The 22,233-nt window shown below is 33.8% G+C and overlaps 1 protein-coding gene across 2 annotated transcripts in view; it reads right to left on the bottom strand.

Moving 5' to 3' along the window:
* LOC121424599 (kinesin-like protein KIF2A) overlaps positions 1 to 22,233 on the bottom strand; it is a 43,773-nt gene that overhangs the window by 9,153 nt on the left and 12,387 nt on the right. The window contains exons 2-11 of one of the 2 annotated variants that reach the window (XM_041620350.1): positions 15,692 to 15,786; positions 15,061 to 15,247; positions 11,444 to 11,476; positions 7,591 to 7,704; positions 6,295 to 6,395; positions 5,359 to 5,454; positions 3,534 to 3,588; positions 2,554 to 2,716; positions 802 to 892; positions 128 to 283 (exon numbers count right to left, since the gene is read on the bottom strand). In XM_041620350.1, the coding sequence (XP_041476284.1) occupies positions 128 to 283; positions 802 to 892; positions 2,554 to 2,716; positions 3,534 to 3,588; positions 5,359 to 5,454; positions 6,295 to 6,395; positions 7,591 to 7,704; positions 11,444 to 11,476; positions 15,061 to 15,247; positions 15,692 to 15,786 (1,091 nt within the window). The remainder of the gene's footprint in view (positions 1 to 127; positions 284 to 801; positions 893 to 2,553; positions 2,717 to 3,533; positions 3,589 to 5,358; positions 5,455 to 6,294; positions 6,396 to 7,590; positions 7,705 to 11,443; positions 11,477 to 15,060; positions 15,248 to 15,691; positions 15,787 to 22,233) is intronic. The other variant, XM_041620351.1, reaches the window with a different exon arrangement.

Genomic DNA, 22,233 nt, shown 5'->3' with positions numbered 1-22,233 from the left:
AGTTTAATTTTGACCACATTCCACAGACACTGGTGACAATTGGGACCTTGCAACTCAGATTTATTTTTTCTTATGATCTAAACAATGTTCACCAATACCTTGAAGAAATTATGATTCAAAATATTACCTTTCCGCTGTATATTTCAAAGAAGCTGCAGTGAACGGCTAATTCCTTTGATTTGTGTTCCGGTCTGTTCAGATGCCTGAATACATCAGCTGCCGCCAGGGCATAAATTCCTTTCGTTACATCCTGGTTCTTCCCTGAAAAGTTTCCACCCATCGTCTAGTTGAAATAGAAATAAAAATTAAAAGTTTTTATGTTGAGAAGAATGATAAAAATAGTGGCAATCACCAATATGGTTTTAAACAAAATCAATGTCATGATAATAATAATTTAATTTATGACCATAATTAAGTCACAATGTAATTAATTCATCATTTAAGAAACCACGAAAAGAAAACCTTTGATTCATGTGAAAGAAGAACATCTTGTGAATATCTCCATAATTTTTTAACATTCGAAATAGAGGGGGAGGGAATTCATGACCTCGAAACAGTTTAAAAAATTTGAAAAAAAAAACTCATAAATGTAAACAAAATGATTCAATCCACATTATGAAAATTCTTTATGAATTATCATTCCGATTTTTCGAAGTAAACTGATTGGTGCTGTGTGCTTCATTTAATATATTTTTTTGTAATTGTAACCCTTTAATAGGAAAGCAGTGCATGAGCAGTGCATGAGAAATGCATACGGCTCATTGATGATTCATACGACTATCAGCTAGCTGCCAAACTCACATGTGTCTTCCCACTTCCTGTCTGTCCATATGCAAAACACGTGGCCATTCCTCGGTTGAATATGGTCTGTACAAGAGGCTTGGCGGTGAATCTGTACGAGGACAAAAAGAAGAATGGCTTAAAATAGTTGCAAAAGTTGTTTTTTTATCATTTGATTACATACATGATTTTTGTATTGTCCTTTTAATTCAATTTTGTAATATCTAGGTTACCTTTTTTTCTGCATAATAAAGCATACAGTACCTCTTTGCTTGAATTTGCATATTTTATATGATACTGCTGATTCTCATGATAGATGTAATTATAGCAATTACAACAATGAGGATGATGACGATCATACTGTTAATAATGGTGATGTTGATGATTAGGATAATGATTGATGAGGATGAGGATGATGATGATAATGGTGATAGTGATGACGATGATGGCGACGATGATGGCGATGATGATGGCTATGACGATGATGATGACGATGATGCTGATGAGGATGATGATAATGACGATAATAATGATGGTGATTATGTTGATGGAGATGGTGTTGGTGATAATAGTGATGATGATTATGTAGTAAACATTCTTTAAGCAAAAAGGATGGATGCTGACTGCTTGTGCAACAATATCAAGGGAGCATTTCATGAAAGGACTTGTCAGACTTTTTATCCCACAAAGTGAGTTTCATCCTACAGTCATCATATAAAACAATGCATCTTAGAAAATCAAAAATGCAAATCAAGGAAAGTTTTCAGATCTAACAACTTGTCGGAAAAATATTGATGAAACGCTACCCAGAATAACGAGTATCACATGAAACCTATTTAAGTCTATCCAATGCTCTCTCAACATGTTGCAAGAGGTAAACTGTGAGAAACAAAGTAGAGATAGTTATGAAAACAATAATAATAATAATGTGACTTATAAAGTGCCACATCTACTCTGTAGAGTGCTCAAGGCACATAAAGAGCACAGAGTTAAATAAAAAAAGTTTTTAAAAGATATTTGAAAGTTTCGACAAAGATACATTTTTTATGTCTTCAGGAAGGCTATTCCACAAAGTGGGACATGCAAAAGCAAATGATCTTTCCCCCCAAGTTTTTGAAACTTTTGGAATAACAAGGAAGCCAGAAGTGAACGCAAAGACCTGCTTGGTCTGTAGTAATTGATAAATGAAAGACTGTTATTGTGGTGTTGATCCAATAATAAAAATAATCTGATTTTTGATAAGGAGCCAGTGCAGCGAATTCAAGATCGGAGTGATATGAGAGCGTTTATTGGACAAAGTGACAATGCAAGTAGCTGCATTCTGAAGCTTCTGAAGCTTAAGGCGACCACACACCTTCGATTAGTCTCTGACTCAATTATGGAATAAAATGTAGTAGAATTTGACGCTAATAATGAGACTTGGAATATCTTACTGCGTAATGTTCAAAATCATTGTACGAATACCTTTGTTCAAATCTGTGACTATGCTATCATCCTTCTTTAAAATAAAAGCAAATTTAATATCTAGTCGTAATGACGTCATAGCAGTCGTACGATTGGCTACGATTTGAAACTAATTTGGCCTTTACTCCAAAAAAAAGGCTTGCAATCTTTCAAAATGGTTATATTAGTATTCTTTCAATCAATTTTAACCTCAAATTAAATATGTTCCATTCATATTTTCAGAAATTGAGAAAAATGTGATTTGTTCCGAAATCGGATCGGGAACAGTTGTAAGGTGTGCGGTGGCCCCCAACCCAAAGACAGACTTACTTGTAGACCATGTCATTGGTGGCATCCTCATTGAAAGCATAGTCAAACCTAAAGAGTTGATTCTCCAAGTATTTGGTAAGGTCCACCTTGAGTTTGGGCTCATGAACCAGTACTTTATCCTTGCTGGGCATTGTTAACACATCCAGGTCCTTCTTGTTTTGTTCTGTAGGACAATGAAGGCAGGTCACAAAGATGTTACACATAAGAATTCAGTTTCATTAGTGCTTTTCTTAACCAATTTCTATTTCCAGCCAGGCTTCAACTTCTGTACATTAATAACCAAATATTTCACCATACAGATATTTTCATAATTTGTGATTTATTCTGCAAATCGTTCACTATTTGCTTTTCTGTTTTCATTCAAAATAAGCTCATGAACCTAATTAATTTGTTGTGTATCTGCACTGTTAAAACATCCAGGTCCTTCTTGTTTTGTTCTGTAGAATGATGAAGGCAGGTCACAAAGCTGTCGCTCATATGAATTCAGTTTCATTAGTGTTTTTCTTAGCCAATTCCTATTTCCAGGGTTCAATTGCTGTACACTAATAACTAAATATTTCACCATACAGATATTTTCATAATTTGTGATTTATTCTGCAAATCGTTCACAATTGTTATTCTGTATCCATTCAAAATAAGCTAATGAACTAAATTATTTTCTTGTGTATTAGGCATTCACAGGTACCAGAAGAGACACTATGCAAAATTTGGTGAAAATGACATAAGACTTCCTTTATTTCAATTATAGAACATCACAAAGAAGACCTATTCAAATATACATGTATATGTTTGTAGCATAAAATCAATGCAAGACAGTGGTACCTATTGATTCAAAATTATATCTTAACATTCTTCCATAAAACTTTGTAATAGACATGAAAGTACATAAACATGTAACTGTTAATACGTACTGCCCAATTATAATACAAAATAAACATTAAAAGATTTCTATATAAACAGGATGTCTAAGATAATATTACCTTTCTTGTTTAGCGGCCTTTTCCTCACACAAACACATATTTGATGGTCTTCAACCTGTATGACGAGATAAAATGGAAGGGAATGTTTGAAAATAGAATGGAAATGGAATTTATGGAGATCTTCAAGATATCTCCACCATGGTAATTAAACATAATGTGAGGTTTGCTAGTCACTGTTTCCATAGTGAGAAGAAAGCTTGATATTTCTGATAGTTGTACATCCCAAATAAAACTATAGTTGTACATCCCAAATAAAACGAGAGGACAGAGACCTCTAAAGTTTGTTCATAAAATATGTAGGGATACAAATAATTCGTTACATGATTTACCAACTCTCATGTCAGATCGCGAAGCCTGGGGTACCATTGTTGATTCATTCTCGATTTGTAGAAGTAGTGTAGTAGATGTTGAAGAAATAGACAATTATTTACTATTTCTTTGCCATAAATGAAGTTTGAAATTTCTTTGCCATAAATGAAGTTTGAAATTTTGATGGCAACTAAATATTAAAGAGAATTTGATCTGAATATGCAGATAGATCAAACTCTTCAAAAACTTGCAAAATATCCTTCTGATTTTTCTTTAAAAAAGGACCCCCCCCCCCTTCCAATAAAAAAGAAAGAAACAAGAGAGAATTTATCTAATGATTTATTTATACTTGAATTTAAAAAAAAAACGTTTCTTTATTCTATAGTCACACCATCAAAACTGAATAAAACAACATATGTTCTGTCACAAGAAATTACAAAATTAGCAGGTGGGTGTTTCATAAAGCTGTTTCTAAGATACGAATGACTTCACGCACAACTGGTGATCCTTTCTTCTGCTATGTGATATCCCTATGTAATTGAGTTATGTACCGAAGAACATGTTCCAGTCGTGCGTAAAGTGGTTCGTAACTTTACGAACAGCTTTATGAAACACCCACCAGAGCTGCCAACCTGAACCAAAAACATTTAAGTATTCTTAAAGCTGAAAAATCAGTATTTTGGTAAGGAAATCCGTATTTTCAAAGAAATACCATAGGACAACACATAAAACTGAAAGTTTAGACATCAGTATTTCAAAAGAAATACGAAAGGACAACACATAAAACTTAAAGTTTAGAAATCAGTATTTTAAAAGAAATACGAAAGGACAACACATAAAACTGAAAGTTTAGAAATCAACAGTAGTCTTCTCATTTTTCAGTACTAAATACTGCGAATCTGTACTACTTGGCAGCTCTGTAATTGCTTTTGCTGATATCTGGCATCGGTTTCAACATTGTGACTACAGCTCGTGAGTTGCCATTAATAAATGATATATAATATCTAATTCCTACATGCATTTGCTCAGCAACGATTCCACCAGTTGACTGTTTAATATGTATACAGAACATATATGGGAGATTCCATGCTAGAAAAATCAGCCATTTTCAAAATACTTTTCAACCTGCAGTCCAAATGAACGAAAAACTTCAATTTGCTTTGTGGTAATATTAAAGTACTACCAAGTAGACATGCAAAAAAACTGACAACCAACAAAAATATGTTGTCCATAGGTGAATTGGAGCTTAAGATATTGCGTGTCGTAAGGGAAATTTCTGCATCCCGTACGACTCACAACATTTTCACCAATAATTTACCCATAATCGTTTTTTGTGTGTCAGTTATTAGTTCATTACATGACTACCCACTATAGCTTTATCATTGACAAAAAAAGAATATTTTATTGCTCAAGCATTCAGCTACCTAACTAGAAATTGTTGTCAAAATGTCCTGTACGACACGTATAGATTCGCCCACATGATGAATTCGCCTATTTGATTTGAACTTTGTTTTACCTTGTCGGTTGTAGATATAGGATTGAAGTCAAGTTGGGCTTGAAACTCTCTGATCATCTTCAGGAATTCCCAATGGGGATGTGTGCCATCGTCATCCTACAAAAAAAAGAAGAATGAAAATAGAATAGAGAGGAAAAAATACAAAGCAACTAGACACTACGGGTAGCCAGATTGATTGATCTCTAATGATAGTGATGATATACATGTATAATGTAATCACCATTTTATGAAGGTGGGAGTTGGCTCAACTTAACTGAAATCAAGAGATGATTGATATTCCACATCTCAGCCATTGTAAACTAAAAAAACTGCAATATCTATCCTTCTATATACATATGTATGTGACCTACTACCCCAAAGCCACCAATAAGTCGCCAGTTAAGCTTCTCTGTAAATAGCCAAAATAGTAAATTAGTAATAGTCTCCAAAAACAAAAAATAAAAAGATAGCTTATCTGAAAGAGCAATTCTTCATCTTCTTCATACTGTGAAAATTTGAAGTCGTGAAGTTACAAGAGTTTCTTGGACACTACTTTTTTCGGACTGCTTGAAAGTTTCACTGAGATTACACAGTATGCACATCTGATGCTTGAGTGAACCCAGAACTCATTTTTTGAAGCTCTTGCTGAATTTCCTGTGCATTCAATCAAGCACCTTTAATGGTTATTATTGGTTAATTTTAACAAATTATTTTTCATTTTGAAGAAAGTGAATTAAGCTCAATAAACATCTCAATATTCATTTTGGTCGACTTATTGTTGGTTTTAAGGTGGCAGGTCTTTTTTTCAACAAAAAAAATGGTACAAACATCAAGGTTTCCTTTCAAAAAATGCAAAAGTGTATGATTGTGATAACTTCCGTGAAATTATTGGTTTTTATCGACTGTGGAGCACTGTTATAGTAGTTACTTTCATGCAAAACAACTCAGACGACTTACCTTAGCCCTCTGTTCCATCTGAATAGCTTGCTTTGCTCTTCTTTCTTCTCTCTGCTGCTTGATTCTATCCACTTCTTTCACGACATTTGACCTCCGTCGGGCTGAAGGAAAAATGAATACAAAATATTCATGTAGCTGCATGATCAACATGAAGGAACTGACATTTAATGATGAACTTCTATGAAAAAAAGGTAATATTTCATCCTTGTTTGAGAAACATTACACAATTTTTTAGCTTCCCTTTAGAAGCGCTTCCTAAGGACTTGGCATTTTTAACCAGACTTTAGCCTGGAAGAATGGGAATAAATATTATTCATCTCTTGTTCATAATAAACCCTTCTGATTACCTTTATTATCAATAGGTACTTATTATGAATATAATAAACATTGCTAAAAAAATATATAATGTTCAATGGAAATATTAAATGCATTCTGGATCAAACTTTGGCTCTTTATCAGTTCATATATTCATTCGGTTTTTGAATAAAGCATAAAGGGTCAAATAATGACATGCATTCCTCCTTGTTTACCAAATACATGTTCATTTCATCAGATGCCTGAAAGAGAATGCTTGTCGATTACATCCTGTTGGAAAGTAAATTTCATTGGTTGATTGACAGGTGGAATGTTTCAATTTGATTTGCTTGTTGATTTCCTGTAAATTTCATGGATCACATTCCCATGTGGTAAATTACGTCCTGAACTACAGGTGGAAATGTTTCAAGTGATGTCAATTCTGAATTGCAAGTGTGACTTTGATATGACTTTCTCTAGATTAGTTCAACTTCCACCATATTCTAAAACATGGTGGCCCCATTGTATTTTAATACACAGACCTGGGAGCATTTCACAAAAAAGTCAGTCATTTTCACCAACTGTTTTGCTCTGAGCTAATCAAAAGTAAGGTTTCAGTAGCTTTTAATACAGCAAATAGTCACTTAAAATTATTAATAATTATTCTTTTCATGAAATGCTCTGCAGATCAGTGCGACGTATCATACAGATTCATGATTGATCGTGAAGATTATTTGTATAATTGATCATACATAATAATGAATGCAATTAATCATAGAAGTCAACCCAACGTTCAATTGCTAAGTTTTGTGTTACCGGGACCTGGACATACTAGCTGTAAAATTTAGTGAGGCAAAAAAGATAGATGGATAGATAGATAGATAGATCTATAGATAACTAAATGAATTAGTATAAGAGCCTAAGTTTCTAAAACATTATACATGTAGTAAAGAGTAAAATTTAGGCTTGCGAAATTAATAGTGTCCTATGTATAGTACTTACATGCAGGAAGAGCCGACTCTTTCTGAGCCTTGGCCAATGGGCCAGCAGGGGCGACATGAATATCTCCATTATGGGCTGCTTGGTTGATGCTGGGTCGAGATTTTGCTGAAGAGGCTGACCAAAAAAAAAATATATGAAAAATTAAAAGCTTGAAAGTAGAGGTTTCATTATCTGGGGGTAGGATAAAAAGCAAGAAAAACAAACTTAGAAGTATTTAGAACCAATAGGCTTCTTACAAACAGCTGTGACCAATAAAGCAAACTCAAACGGCAATTGATCAAAAATTCCATTCTCAAAACTATACAAATCTATATCATTCCATATTTGAGATTGAGTTTGAGTTGTAAAAGATGAGGGAATCTTGTGTGATCATTTCAACATCCAAAACACAGTGTATTGTCAGGTATACAAACCTTGACATTGCGGTATTTTGAAGTATGAAAGAAATATTTTTGGGTAAAATAATATATTTTTTCAACTAATCTGCAATAAAAATGTGTAAAATATGGTTTGGGGGATACATTTCCTAAATCATTCTTAATAAAACAAAACAACATATACGACACAGAGACCAACAGAAATGTACGTGTACACACTAAACAAAAACGCTTTACAAAGGCAGTCTAAACATACATTTAGCTGGATGTATATCTTTCATGATGATGAACATTCTAAAATAAAATTCCCAAATTTAAAAAGGGCATTTGTTTTCTATGAAATATATAGTGAGTTCTTGAGCACAAACACTGTCCTTAAAAGCAAAGTATTGTACATTACTGGGTCAATCGTATCTTTATCCACAGAAATAGAAACTGAAATTTAAAAAAAATCACTATTTGTACAGGTACATTGTTTACTGTAAAAATCTATATGAAATAAATAAAAATAAAGAGACAAGGTACATCTAATCTAATGAAATAGGTGCTAAATGTAAAAAATGAAATAAAAAGAATCAATTAAAAATATACAGTATACATGTAGTATTAACAAAGAGCAGAGTTTATAGGAACTTTAATAGGAATTTACTAGACCAAGACAAAAATGAAAGGCACAATTTGCGTACAATAATGTACTTAACATAAATTACTAAAAGACAATTGATCTACAACATGTACAGAACTACATGTACATGTAGTACAGATATTGCAAATGAGTGTTTCATGGGATTTTGAACTAAAGGTCTTTCAACAGGAATGTAGAATGGATACATGTTGACTGAGATAATATTACCAAATGCTTATAAGTAAATGAATAAATAAATAAATAAATAAATTAATTAATTAATTAATTAATAATTACAAAGCTGACCAGTTCTATTATCCACTTCAACTATTTTAATTTCTGAATATTGACATGAAGGAAAAATGGAACATAAATCAATTAATTTCTAAAATTTTAACAATATTCTTTTTTTTTCTTTTGGATGTTTTTCTGATGCATAGTTTGGCACTTTTGATAATAGTTTCCTCAGCTGTACATGTACTTTGGCAGTAATTTTAATGAGCCCCAATTTTTTTTCCTGAAATTCCCTGAATTTCTGTGATTTGTATTAACGTTTTATCTCATCTGTATGGTAGCAAATTGGGAGTTACTTAAAATGCTATCATATTCTTCCAAGAAATGAGCTCTACATGTACATTACATGTACTGCAATTGTGCTCAGTATGAGTATAAACAGCAAACCTTTCAGTTGAACTTCAAGGTACATTAAATAGACAGTGGATGCAGTATACAAAAGTTCATGGTATACACTGTGCATTGTTGAAGGTATAAAAAAAACCATAGACTTCTGCAAATCTACAAAATATGTAATTGCAGAATCAAAATGTTGGATGTTAACATCAGAATTTATACTTAAAACTTAAAAGAGAGCAATATCTCATGTTTTCCTACAAAGGAAAACTGGAAATCTAAATAGTACGATATAAACCTAATGTACACTGTGACTGTAGTACTATAAAGCACGCTTTCAAGGGGGAAAAATCCTAAGTTTACATTAAAGAACAAGATTCATCTGGGGGGAAATACAAAGAACCAATGTTGAAAAAATACAAGAGATAAATAAGAATTAAAAGCAACCTCATGCACCAAACTAAATTAAAAAATAAAAAATTCTGAAATCTACTCCAGGTAAATCCCACCAACAACCCAAATATCCAATTACCTAGGAAAAAGGGACAGCAGAGAATACAAAGCATTATGGGATGGAAAAGTATATACTACACTTTAATAATATCATCTACAAATACATGTACATGTATGTTGCTGTATAATTTGAAGCGAAATGAAGGATTATGAAAGCAGAAAAGCTAGAATTTGCAAAGAATATTATCAAATTGGTGTTTCAAAAAGCTCATAAAGATAAGAACAACTTTTATAGTGCATATAGATGATACAGGTATAAAGAAAACCATGTGATTCAGGATTCCCAGCTTTTCAAGGAAACAAATTCCCTGATTTAGTTAAAAAATTCCCTGATAATTATTTATACCCATTCCCAGTTCTGCATGTTTTCTATAAAGTTGTTGCAGTGAATTACATGTATTTTCAGTATAAAAACATTGGGCCGATCAAAATTCCCTGATTTTTCCCTCATTTGAGGCATTTTTTCCTGATTTGAGGTATTTTTAAAATAAAATTCCCTGATTTTTCCCCCGACTTGAAAAAAGTAAAAATAATTTTCCCTGATGGGCTGGGACCCCTGGTGATTTCTATTGAAAAGGATCCTAACATCATGTTCATAGTATTAAACTTGTAGAGGGTCTTCATTATTTAACTGATTATACCCAGAAAATTGTGGCAAAGATGTACATGTACTTTGCAGTGAAAATATTCAAGTAATTGAAATACCAATCTGCAACATATTTTTCAAGCTCACAGGGTACAAACAAAAACATAACAATTTTAACAATTTCTGTTTCAAGTTATAACCCAAGTTATTCTCAACTTTTACTCCATGAAACACCCCTGTTAAAAAAAATAATCTATCATACATGTAGATTAAAATAAAAGAGAAGACACTGAAATGACTGAAGCACATGAACACCTAGGATAAATTACCCTCTTCATCTTATGGAAAGAATGCCAGAGATATAAAAATTAAGATCATTAATAAAGAAGAAAAGAGAAAAAAATTGAGAATAATTATTATTCCTCCAAAACATCTAGATCCCATGTAACCTAGTATAGCTGCAACGTCTACTTCTGTACAATTGTTATACCACTCCCAGTCACCAGCTAAAATCGTCCACTTATTATAATGCTAATAAATGTGTAAAGCAACTGCATGTTTTACATTAATGCAGCAAGATAGGAATAATGGCCTGTCATTTGAGACAATGTGTCCCAACTGAATTCAATTTAGAAGCACTTGACACATGTGCATGTATTTATCATTAGGTGGACAGGCATTCATGAACACAGAATTTTCTCATCTTTAAATTTTTCTAAACAATTTGTCTCAGAACTTTTTAATATGAAAACTCAAAACAAATCTTAACATTTCCTGTTGTGTTGAAGTACATGTAGGCCTAATGAAAAAAAAAACAGTTTTCACTTTTACTCAGTCCTCAAAAGCATGGAAGTTTACATTCTTCACCGCCATCTTATGTTTGTATCAAATATCTTTATTATTTTAGGTTCATTACATCCTCAGAATATAGTATCGAGAATGCATGTATACAAGTCAAAAAGGTATAAATCAATGAAAAAAATAGCATATGTCATTGTCAATGTCCATTATAAATATAAAGCATTGTTGCAAAATTGTAAGCATGAAAAGAGGTATGCTATGATGTTAAAGTACAAAATGTACGCCTTTGCTTTCCTAATTACAGATATTTTGTTTACTCACCAGATCTCCGTATTGTCCTATAAATATTACTCCCTTCAAATAATTTGAAATAATAAAGTGATAACTTTAACCCAGGGAAAAGAATTTATAGTAATGAATAAAGAATAAATTCAACAAAATTCAAAAGAAATATTGAACTGTGCGATACTGTCAGAAATAATGTAAAAGTAGATTAATCACAGCAAATTAAGCAAATAAAAAATACTGTAATAATTCATATTCTTAATACAATAGAAAATATGGCACTAATCCATCATGAAAATGTACACACGTACACTGTACTTGATGTAATCAATTTGATTTGTTAAAACAGCACACCTGAAAAGGAAAATAGCAAATTATTAAACATATGAATGTAAAGTACTGTAAGTACAAAAGAAATTTACACAAATAGAAATGTGAAATGAAAAAAATTACAAATAACAATGAAATTCCTTGTGCATGCAGTTCAAATCAAAGTTCATGCAATTGCAAATCAAAATTAATCTGTCAAAAACAGCCAACAGATAAGTCATTTGAATTGCTTGAATGCCTAAAAATAATATCAATACAACATGAAATGTTAACATACATGTACATTGTACATATAAATGTACAACACAAATTCTACTTTCAACACAGACAAACATAAAAGACTAAAGAGTATACAGTGCATTTTGTCAACAAAAAAAAAATGAGTAACTTTTTAGAATGACATAAGGACCAATTAAAGATACACAAACACAACTTCCAATATTTTTTAGAGAAGGATGAGAATCCTTCAAAATAAATACAAGCTCTGCTTGGGCTTGCGTGAAATGTGCTGAACTTTAAGGAAAGGTCATCAAATTCAAGGTTTGTCAAATATTTCAACTATGCAACTCTTAGTAACGTCGGAGTAATAAAGCAATTAGAGTCAACTCTGGTCAAATTGATATTACAGTGACATCTTATCAAACAGTTGCATGTGTTGGCTTTATACTGTCGAGTGTTGTACTTTTAATCTTTTGAAATATCAGAATATACTACGTAGGCCTATACATTAAACACAAAAAAAAATGTAAACCTACTAAAAATATTAAATGGACAGTTGATTAAAAAATAGCATGCATGCACAGTAGTAAATGATTATTTTAAAGAAAATTATCATTCACAATAGGAAAAGAACAAAAATGCAACACAAATAAAGTAAAAAGGCAAAAATGAGAGATGGGGTCAAGGTCTGTAAATGCAGTTCTAAGTACGAATTCTTATGAAGTCCTTATAGATTAAATGGTAGATAAAAGATTATTCTATCTATATCTGTGACAGTGTATATGACCTTAACACTTTTGAGTCACTGTATTTCCAGGAATACTAGTAGTCCAAGGTTTAAAATAGAATTTGGCTTCTTGTAGTTTGGATATTGTCTCTGTGTAAAACTACAATTATACGGGTGTACAAAAGTTTATGGAAGGCTATGGTCATGCATCGTCAAAGTTTTGAAGTGGAGATTATAGTAAAACAATCTAAGCATGAAAAAGCACTGAACACAATTAGGACATGGATGTTTCTATGGATACATGTATCTTAAAGGTCAGGTCCACCCCAGAAAAATGTTGATTTGAGTATTTAGAGAAAAATCAACCAAGCATAGTGCTGAAAATTTCATTAAAATCGAATGTAAAATAAGAAAGCTATGGCATTTTAAAGTTTTGCTTATTTTTCTAAAAACAGTGATATGCACAACTTGGTGACATGCAAATTGGTTAGTAGTCGATGATGTCCATCACTCACTCTTTCTTTTGTTTTCTATTGTTTAAAGTCACTTTAAATTAAACAATATTTCAATTTTTATAGATTTGACAATAAGGACCAACTTGACTGAACCATATAGTATTAAACAATGCTACATGTAATTCCGCATATTCAGGGAGCAATCAATCGATGCTTCACCTGACAATGAGAAAATAAAAATTATTTCCTATTTCATACAATAAAAAACAAAATTGAGTGGATGATGTCATCAGTTTCCTCATTTGCATACCAACCAGAATGTGCATATAACCGTTTTGTGAAATTAAGCGAAACTTTAGAATGACATAACTTTCTTAGTTTACATCCCATTTTGATGAAATTTTCAGTACATATGCTTGTTGGATTGTTCTATTTTTATTCAAATCGGCTTTTTGTTGGGGTGGACTTGTCCTTTAATAGTTCACAGCAAATCTTATTGTAATCATTTAGTATAAACTCTAATGTGTTTCATTCGCACCATTGCACACCTGTAGTGCAGACGTGTTTTGTTTGCATTTTGGCACAACCCTTTATTTCCCATATGATGCGCATCTGCCCTGAAAGGACCATGGATTTTTTGTACAAAGTTTGTACTTTCTACATGTAGTTTCAAATACAGACATGGAAAACAGTTCATTGGCCTACTACAATGTACATGTACCGCACTGTAATCTCATTTTAGGGATCTACGATAAAGGAAGCTCCTTGATGGACACCTTAACTTTCAAAAACTTGATAAAGTGGGTACTTTGTTTCATTCTTTACAAGACAAAAATCAATACTTAACATACCCAGGGAGTCAATTGAAAGGGATGGGCATGAGGGGGAGGGAGATTAATAACTCCTCCTAAAGAACAATAACCCCTCCTCATGCCTAATACCCATGTTCAGGTTCATTGTTAGGAGACATGACAAATACCACCACATGTTTTACATCAAAGAGTTCTTTACTGAAATAATAGTGCAATGTACAGGGGCTTATATGGGTAATCGCACAGAGTTAATAATAATAATAATACTCAATATTTATAAAGCGCTTAATATTAAAGATTTTCATGATTTTGCTGATTTGATTTTCACAAATTTTCTATTAAAGGACAAGTCCACCCCAACAAAAAGTTGATTTGAATAAAAAGAGAAAAATCCAACATAACACTGATAATTTCGTCAAAATTGGATGTAAAATAAGAAAGTTATGACATTTTAAACTAAGTTTCGCTTAATTTCACAAAACAGTTATATGCACATCCTGGCTGGTATGCAAATGAAGAGACTATGACGTCATCCACTCACTATTTCTTTTGTATTTTAATATATGAAATATAACTTTCTTCTCATTGTCAAGTGATACAATTAATTCCTACCTGAAGATGTGTAATTAGCATTGTTTAATACTACGTGGTTCAGTCAAGTTGGTCCTTATTGTCAAATAAAAAATGAAATAATTAAAACAATAAAAAACAAAAGAAATAGTGAGTGATGGACATCATCGACTGACTCACCTTGTTGTGCATATCACTGTTTTGTGAAAAATTTATAGGGAAACTTTAAAATGTCATAACTTTCTTATTTTACATCCGATTTTAATGAAATTTTCAGCACTATGCTAGTTTGATTTTTCTCTTTTTATTCAAGTCAGCATTTTCCTGGGGTAGACTTGACCTTCATTGCAAATCACAGTAGCACAAAGGAAAAATCTTTATGGGAAACATAACACACAGATTCCAATGAACTACCCCAAAAAGTTTTGCCAATGAAAGGACGGGGGTATCATTTGGGGTAGGAAATAAATAAAAAGGCAAATACATGTAACAATCACATCAAACTCAAACAAAAACTTTGATGGGGCGATGAAAACATACCTCTTGTTTCTCTTGGGGTTGGTTTAGCTGAAGGTCTGTTGGATTCTGGATGAGCTGCCTTCGCGCTACTGATTCTACTCTTGGGTGCTGGGATGTGTGACTGGGCGGGTGGGGCTGCTGCCGGGGGAGGGGGCTCCGCCGGTGCTGCTAGGTTAGGATTCAGGGCAAAGATGGCGGAGATTTCAATCTGTGTGGGAGAGAATAGCACATAATACTAGTACACCAAGAGTTCAGTGATATATTCCAACAGAACACATTGCATCTTTATACTGTACATGAATTTGATATTTTTTTCCTGAATAACAAATGTTTTCAAAAAAACGTTTTCCCTTCTATTATAAATGCATCAATAATTAGAAATTCATTACATACCTACCAGTAGACTTTGTTCATACAGGGGTACATGTATATAAATAATGCTGTGCAATTGAATTTCAATTCCCAAAGAAGTCCATCCTGACTCATGTTGAATGAAGACCCAACCGAATGAGATAATTTTCTGTACTTCCAAAATTACTCAAGTCTGCATTCATGAGTACTTTTTACATGTACATCTAAAAGAAAATCAACATCATGGTGGAGGAGCTCTAAAATTAATTTGTAAGAGTAAAATCAAATCAAATTGAATCACCTCTTTTCCTTTGGTATCTCCTCTCTCAAACCATTCCACTGTTACACTGTCTGTGCCAGGGTTGATACCACTGATGCAAGCTGAATGTACTCTACCTGTGTACAAGAATCCAAAATAGAATTTCAGCATTAAAGGTCAAGTCCACCTCAGAAAATTGTTGATTTAAATCAATAGAGAAAAATCAGACAAGCACAATGCTGAAAATTTCATCAAAATCGGATGTAAAATAAGAAAGTTCTGACATTCCAAAGTTTCGCTTATTTTCAACAAAATAGTTATATGAACGAGCCAGTTACATCTAAATGAGAGAGTCGAGAGACGTCACTCACTCACTATTTCTTTTGTTTTTTATTGTTTGAATTATACAATATTTCAATTTTTACGAATTTGATGATTAGGACCTCATTGCCTGAAGCACAAAATGTTAAAATAATGGAATTCCACGTGTTCAGGGAGGAAACTTCATTTCACATGACAATGACGAGAAAATAAAAATATTTCATATTTCATATAATAAAATACAAAAGAAATAGTGAGTGAGTGATGTCATCAATTCTCTCATTTGGATGTAACTGGCTCGTTCATACAACTATTTTGTTGAAAATAAGCGAAACTTTAAAATGCCATAACTTTCTTATTTTACATCCGATTTTGATGAAATTTTCAGTGTTATGCTTGTTGAATTTTTCTCTTTTTATTCAAATCAAGTTTTTGTTGGTGTGGACTTGTCCTTTAAGAATGTAATCATTGCTGGGAAAGGTGGAAATCACTTTCACTGAGCTTTCTGATATTTTCTACATCACTGGCAGATCCAGGGGGTGGCACAGCCGGCCCGTGCCCCCCCCCCCCCTTTCGAGAAGCAAAATAAAAATTTGCAATGTAAAAATTCCATTAAAACAGAGTTGTGCCCCCTCTTTTGAAAGTGAAGACCTTTTTTTTGCTTTTCATTTTTTTTGCTGGTACGAAATATCCCTAATTTTTGGTTAAAACCTTTTTTTTTGCTTCTCAAAATTTTCCTCTGAAAAATGTGCCCCCCCCCCTCCCCCTTGGAAAATCCTGGATCCACCCCTGATCTACATACATGTACATGTATAATTTAATATTGGGAATTGATCTACAAAGGCCATATGTACATTCATTATCAAGCTAACTGCAGAAATAAGTGCACATGGTGAAACTTTCAGCATTTAGAGCCTATTAAACCATGTACTTATTAATATCATCCAACACTCCAACACTAAACTACATAATCTACAAACTCGGCTGAAATCACCTTTTAGACAAATCCAAGTCAATTTCACAATTAGTGTTTTAATATCACAATCACAGTTCTTCACAGTAAAACAAAATTTGAATTTATGAGATAGTTGGAAGAGGTTTTTTAGCCTTGAAATATAATGTACAGAGATATAATTGAAAAAGCATGAGAGAATAAAGCTCTCACAGAAAAAAAGGGAAATTTCCCCAGTCACCATGTACAAACTCTGCACTGTTGATCATTATAATATTAACTCCACAGGTAATTTGCAACATGTATATATATACATGTACTGTATACAAGGACATGCACTGAGCTGAACAGCAGTGGATGCAGGCTTTAACCAACTTACTGCATCATACTGCAATCGACCTAATTATTTATTGATCATTACACACGTGTACACAGTAGTTGAAAATATAGGGGAGACCGGGGTTAGTTGGAACGCGGGGTAAGTTGAAACATCATAATTTTCTTTAACGCCTGTAAAATAAATTTATGCAATACTGCCCTTAATTTATTGCAATAATAATTCAACACTGTTGTATTATTAATAGCAATAAATTGAGGGCAGTATTGCATATATTTATTTTACAGGCGTTACAGAAAATTACAATGTTTCAACTTACCCCGCGTTCCAACTAACCCCGGTCTCCCCTATAGCTTCAAAACAAATAAAGATTGCATGATTCAAAATATGTCAAATACATCCATGAATAGACCAGTTCGTAATTACTTCATGGGCAATTTTGGTCAAATGACCTTTCATTTCTTTCATCATGATAGGCAGATTTCAAAGCAAGATATTATGTAAGCTTGCCTTACATAGCAGGATGAAGAAATTGAATAGACCAGGTGACTAGAATAGCACACCAATGAACACTTAATGAAGGTATTTGTTGCATTCCTACTTTGAATGCATATCTTAGCATGTTGCACAATGTACTTGACAAACTGTGAAATACCAGTCGTTCGTGGAAGCATTGTTGTTTTTGTGGATGTAAATGAAAACGACAATTCAAAAGAATATATGAATAATCAAGACATCAAAGTTGGTGCTTATCTCATTAGATTTTAAAGCACCATGTCACTTTAGTACAAATGACCTTCTGATCATGCGTAGAATCTTTTGATCATGCGCAGAAAGGAACTACGAACTGGCTTATAGGCCTAAATGTAGTCTACATACATGTATATGTAGGCCTACATGTATACATGTATGAATTGGAAAAAAGGGCTCTCCATTTGCAGAAGAAACACACTGCCATTGCATTTATATTTCAAGGTAAATCAATATCATTAAAATAAAAATCATCCACAACCTCACAATAACTGCACCCTGGAAACACCGGAGCTCAAACAAAAGAGCTGCTGCAATTTTGACAGCTCCCGAAACAGATGGGTGTGTTCATAAATTTATTAGTAATTGTACTGATTAGGCTACTGCTGCCTGTAAACAGTAGGTGGTTTCAAACCGCCTCGATCACAAGAATCCCTGTTTAAAAATTACGAGAACTTTTTTAGGCTGAAAAATACCACTTAATTATTCCTGCATTCACACCGCCCTGAAACATACCCTTCGGGATAAGTTCCTGAAGTTACGAGCATGCGCAGTATGGTCTGATAAGCAGGCAAGACGCGAGATTCAAAATCACTAGCCCAGCAGCCACCCACGGCATCGCACCCAACGACACGCTGGGCTAAAAGTTCCCGTAATTTGCTTTCACATCGCCAAAATACCTGCGACCTTGGAAAAATCCCCGCGAAAGTTCTCGTAAATTCGCCAAGTACCTACTATTTAGCGGGTATTTTCTTTCGGGGAAATTACGCGTAGTTTGCTTTCACATTACCAAAATACCTGGTATTTTCTGATCGGGGTAAATTTCCCGATCAGAGAATACCTGGAACTGACGAACTTCGAGGCGGTCTGAAACCACCTATTGACTCCTTGCACCCACACTTGCTTTGCAGTGCAACACAAGCCACTCTGTAGTTCAGCTGTTTATTAATTACAATGGTAGACTGTTAGATTCATGTCACACTGCACTTTTTGTCCTAAATTGGTGGGGCTAAGGGGGGTCTTAGCCCCACCAATTTCCCGGGGTTAAGCTTTAATAGCCCACTTCGTTTTCACACTATGTTTTAGCAAAGTGGGCTAGCAAGGTAAATAGTACGGTACTATCTGGCCCTGCAAAAAAAAAAGAGCAGGGTTAGCCGGCTTATTGTGGTGCTAGCACCACAATTGCGGTGCTAAGAGATGCAGTGTGAAAACGAAACAGGGCTAAGCATTAACCAATCACAGAAGTCGAATTGCGCGTTTATCACGCTCTGTATGGTAAAATCATCAGTATTCATGAGCTGAGGGATAGTCCAGGGTTAAGGCATTCATCATGGTTGAGCAGACAGTATGGGGTTAAGAAAGACAGTGTGAATCGAAAAAAGATAGTATGGGGTTAAGAAAGACAGTGTGAATCGAAAAAAAGATAGTATGGGGTTAAGGATAGTCAGGGGTTAAGGATAGTATGGGGTTAAGGAAATGCAATGTGAAAAGCATACTAGATTCATGAAGTTGTATACATGTAGATCTAGAAAAACAATGTATTGAAGTCAGAAATGAATCTTGAGAATTGGCTCCAATACCTACAGTACACTGAAGTACATTTAAATGTGAAAGTGATCGTTGAGAGCAAATCTAAATTTAAACTGACTTCCAGAATGTGTTGAGCCCTTGGGAAAAAAATGTACATTCAATTTTTAATGGGAGAGTACATTCTGCCATTATATATTTTTCCTTGTTTTCAAAAGTATATACATGTAATACAAAGTACACCTGGAAAGAGATATGAAAGGAAATATTTATTTCTCTTCATTTTTCATCAAACCCATTATAAATGAATATAGCCTGGGCCTACATGTACATGTACAGTACATGTAAATAAAAATACTATGAATTGGTAAATACCACCACTGAGCCCCTACATACATGTACATACAATGTTCCCTTTATAACATTTACCCACTTCATATGATATAAACCTTTTTACAGAGCTTTTGTCTACATACATGCATCCATGTAGAATATGACAGGACTATAACTTGAAAAGATGATGTAAAATAAATGAATTCATCTACACCCAAACAGTACCCACCCAAACAAAGAGCTTTCCTGTCAAGATACTGGACTAGCCTCATCCCAAGGGACTACCAGGTACTCGGTATTGGCCATGAACTGATCATAAATCAGGCTCGCTCAACATCAGGGAAAAATTACAGGGGGGGATTGGGTACTTGGGGCAATTTCACTCTAAATGATCAAGAGTTTTCTTTTTTAAAGCCCCGGAATATTCCCATTCACTCCAAGTTTTAAAGCTTAAATCTAATGTACATGAGATTTAGGCAGGAGGGTGAAAAAGTAAACCCCAAAATAAAAAAAAAAGCTAAATGATAATAGACCAAGTGGGTTTAGCCACTATGGAGATTAGATGTGGTAATTAGATCTCCGCCGAGTGAATAAACCCAAATACTGTACGTTTATCAAATATCAACATTTGAATGAAAATCTCACAAATGTAGTCTGTAATCATTGTTCATATTTCGCCTTTTCCACTGGTGCATAATCGATACACATCTTGAACAAAGGCTAGACCCACAAAATGAACCCCATGAAGCCTGTCTGGGATTTTAATCTTGACACAGATGGTCAAATTATCCATTCTATCTTCTCCCCCTTGTCTTTCATTCATGATTGATAACCAAGCTTTAAACCTACATGCATCACATGTACACCCAAACAATTATACCGTACTTGGTCGCCGAACGTTATAAGCAGAGCATCTCGGTGACATGGAGCAAGCCGGGCTGTACAAATCTTGGAAACTGAACAGGGCTTCCACAAAAGCTATGACTCATAAAAGGGAATTCACAAATCTGTCATCATTTCATTACAGAAACATTGATACACTTTGGTAATATTGAGTTTACTACATGGACATGTAGTATTTCCATGGTGCGACAGTGTTTGAAAGGTTATAGTACACGTACACTTAAGGAATGATTTTGGGGAGGGGCGAGTTAGACTTTTCTACATGTTAAAGGGGAAGTTCACCCTGACAAAAAGTTTATTGTAAAAATAGCAGAAAAAATAATGAAAAATATTGCCGAAGGTTTGAGAAAAATTCATCAAATAATTAAAAAGTTATTAGAATTTCAATTATTTGATTTGTGACGTCATATGCGAGCAGCATTCCTACATAGCGAATGGTAAAAAATCAATGAAATGTCATTTTCTCAGAAAATTGAAAATGGTTTTTACTGTACCTTTTGTATATCAATAGACAAATCATTTCACACCCGATCATGAATAGAAAACAAAATCAATTCATCAGGAACCATATAAAATTTGAAATTCATGCGTTTTATATTACATAACACATGGGGCAGCTGCTCGTTTATGACGTCACAAATCCAAAACTTTGAACTCTAATAACTTTTTTTACTCTTTAACGGATTTTCCTCAAACCTTCACCAATATTTTTTGCTATTTTTTCTGCTATTTTTACAACAAAGTCTTCTTCAGGGTGAACTTCCCCTTTAAAAGCAGAGTGGGGGGTGCCTCTGTCATATCCCATTCACATCAAGATTTATATTATAGTCAACCATCCCCTCCCCCCTTCACCCCAATTACATACATGTACAGGTGCATGTAGACAATTCTCATATATTTAAAGAAAAACAGTACTTTTTAATACATGTAAAAGTCCCTGGAAAAACAGGTCAGGGATCAAGACCTACATGTACATGTATGTTTACCATACAGCCCCCCCCCCCCCCCCCCCCGCCCCCTCTAGCTCTGGCAAATGTTTCAATTCTGAAAACCAAAAGGAGTTTTATATTTCCTAGGTGAACAGGAATACCTGATATTCATATTCAACAAAAAACATCAATCTCAATAAAGAATGCCCAAATTGGAAGCTCACACGTGAACATGTATGATGGTGGGCCCCAAGTCTGCGCACCTACATGTAACAATTTGAGTTAAGATTTAACATGAATTTCTTCTTATTTCACAAAATCTTTTGGTAATAGTATTCCTTATATTATTAAGAGTAAGTGTACCAAATTTCTCATTAAAAAATGAAAGAAAATATAAGATTTTCTTGAAAAAACCTCGGGCAGTCATTTTCACATTGAAAAAAAAATGGTACCCCATGTCTGCGCACTCACTCACTTTGCACACGATTCTGGGATTTTGATGACAAAGGCTGCATTTTGAGGCCGTCACATG

The sequence above is a fragment of the Lytechinus variegatus genome, chromosome 11, assembly GCF_018143015.1.
Source record: "Lytechinus variegatus isolate NC3 chromosome 11, Lvar_3.0, whole genome shotgun sequence".
NCBI classification, from domain to species: Eukaryota; Metazoa; Echinodermata; class Echinoidea; order Temnopleuroida; family Toxopneustidae; genus Lytechinus; species Lytechinus variegatus.
Note: the sequence above shows the minus strand (reverse complement) of the source record. Positions and strands in the feature narration are given on the sequence as shown.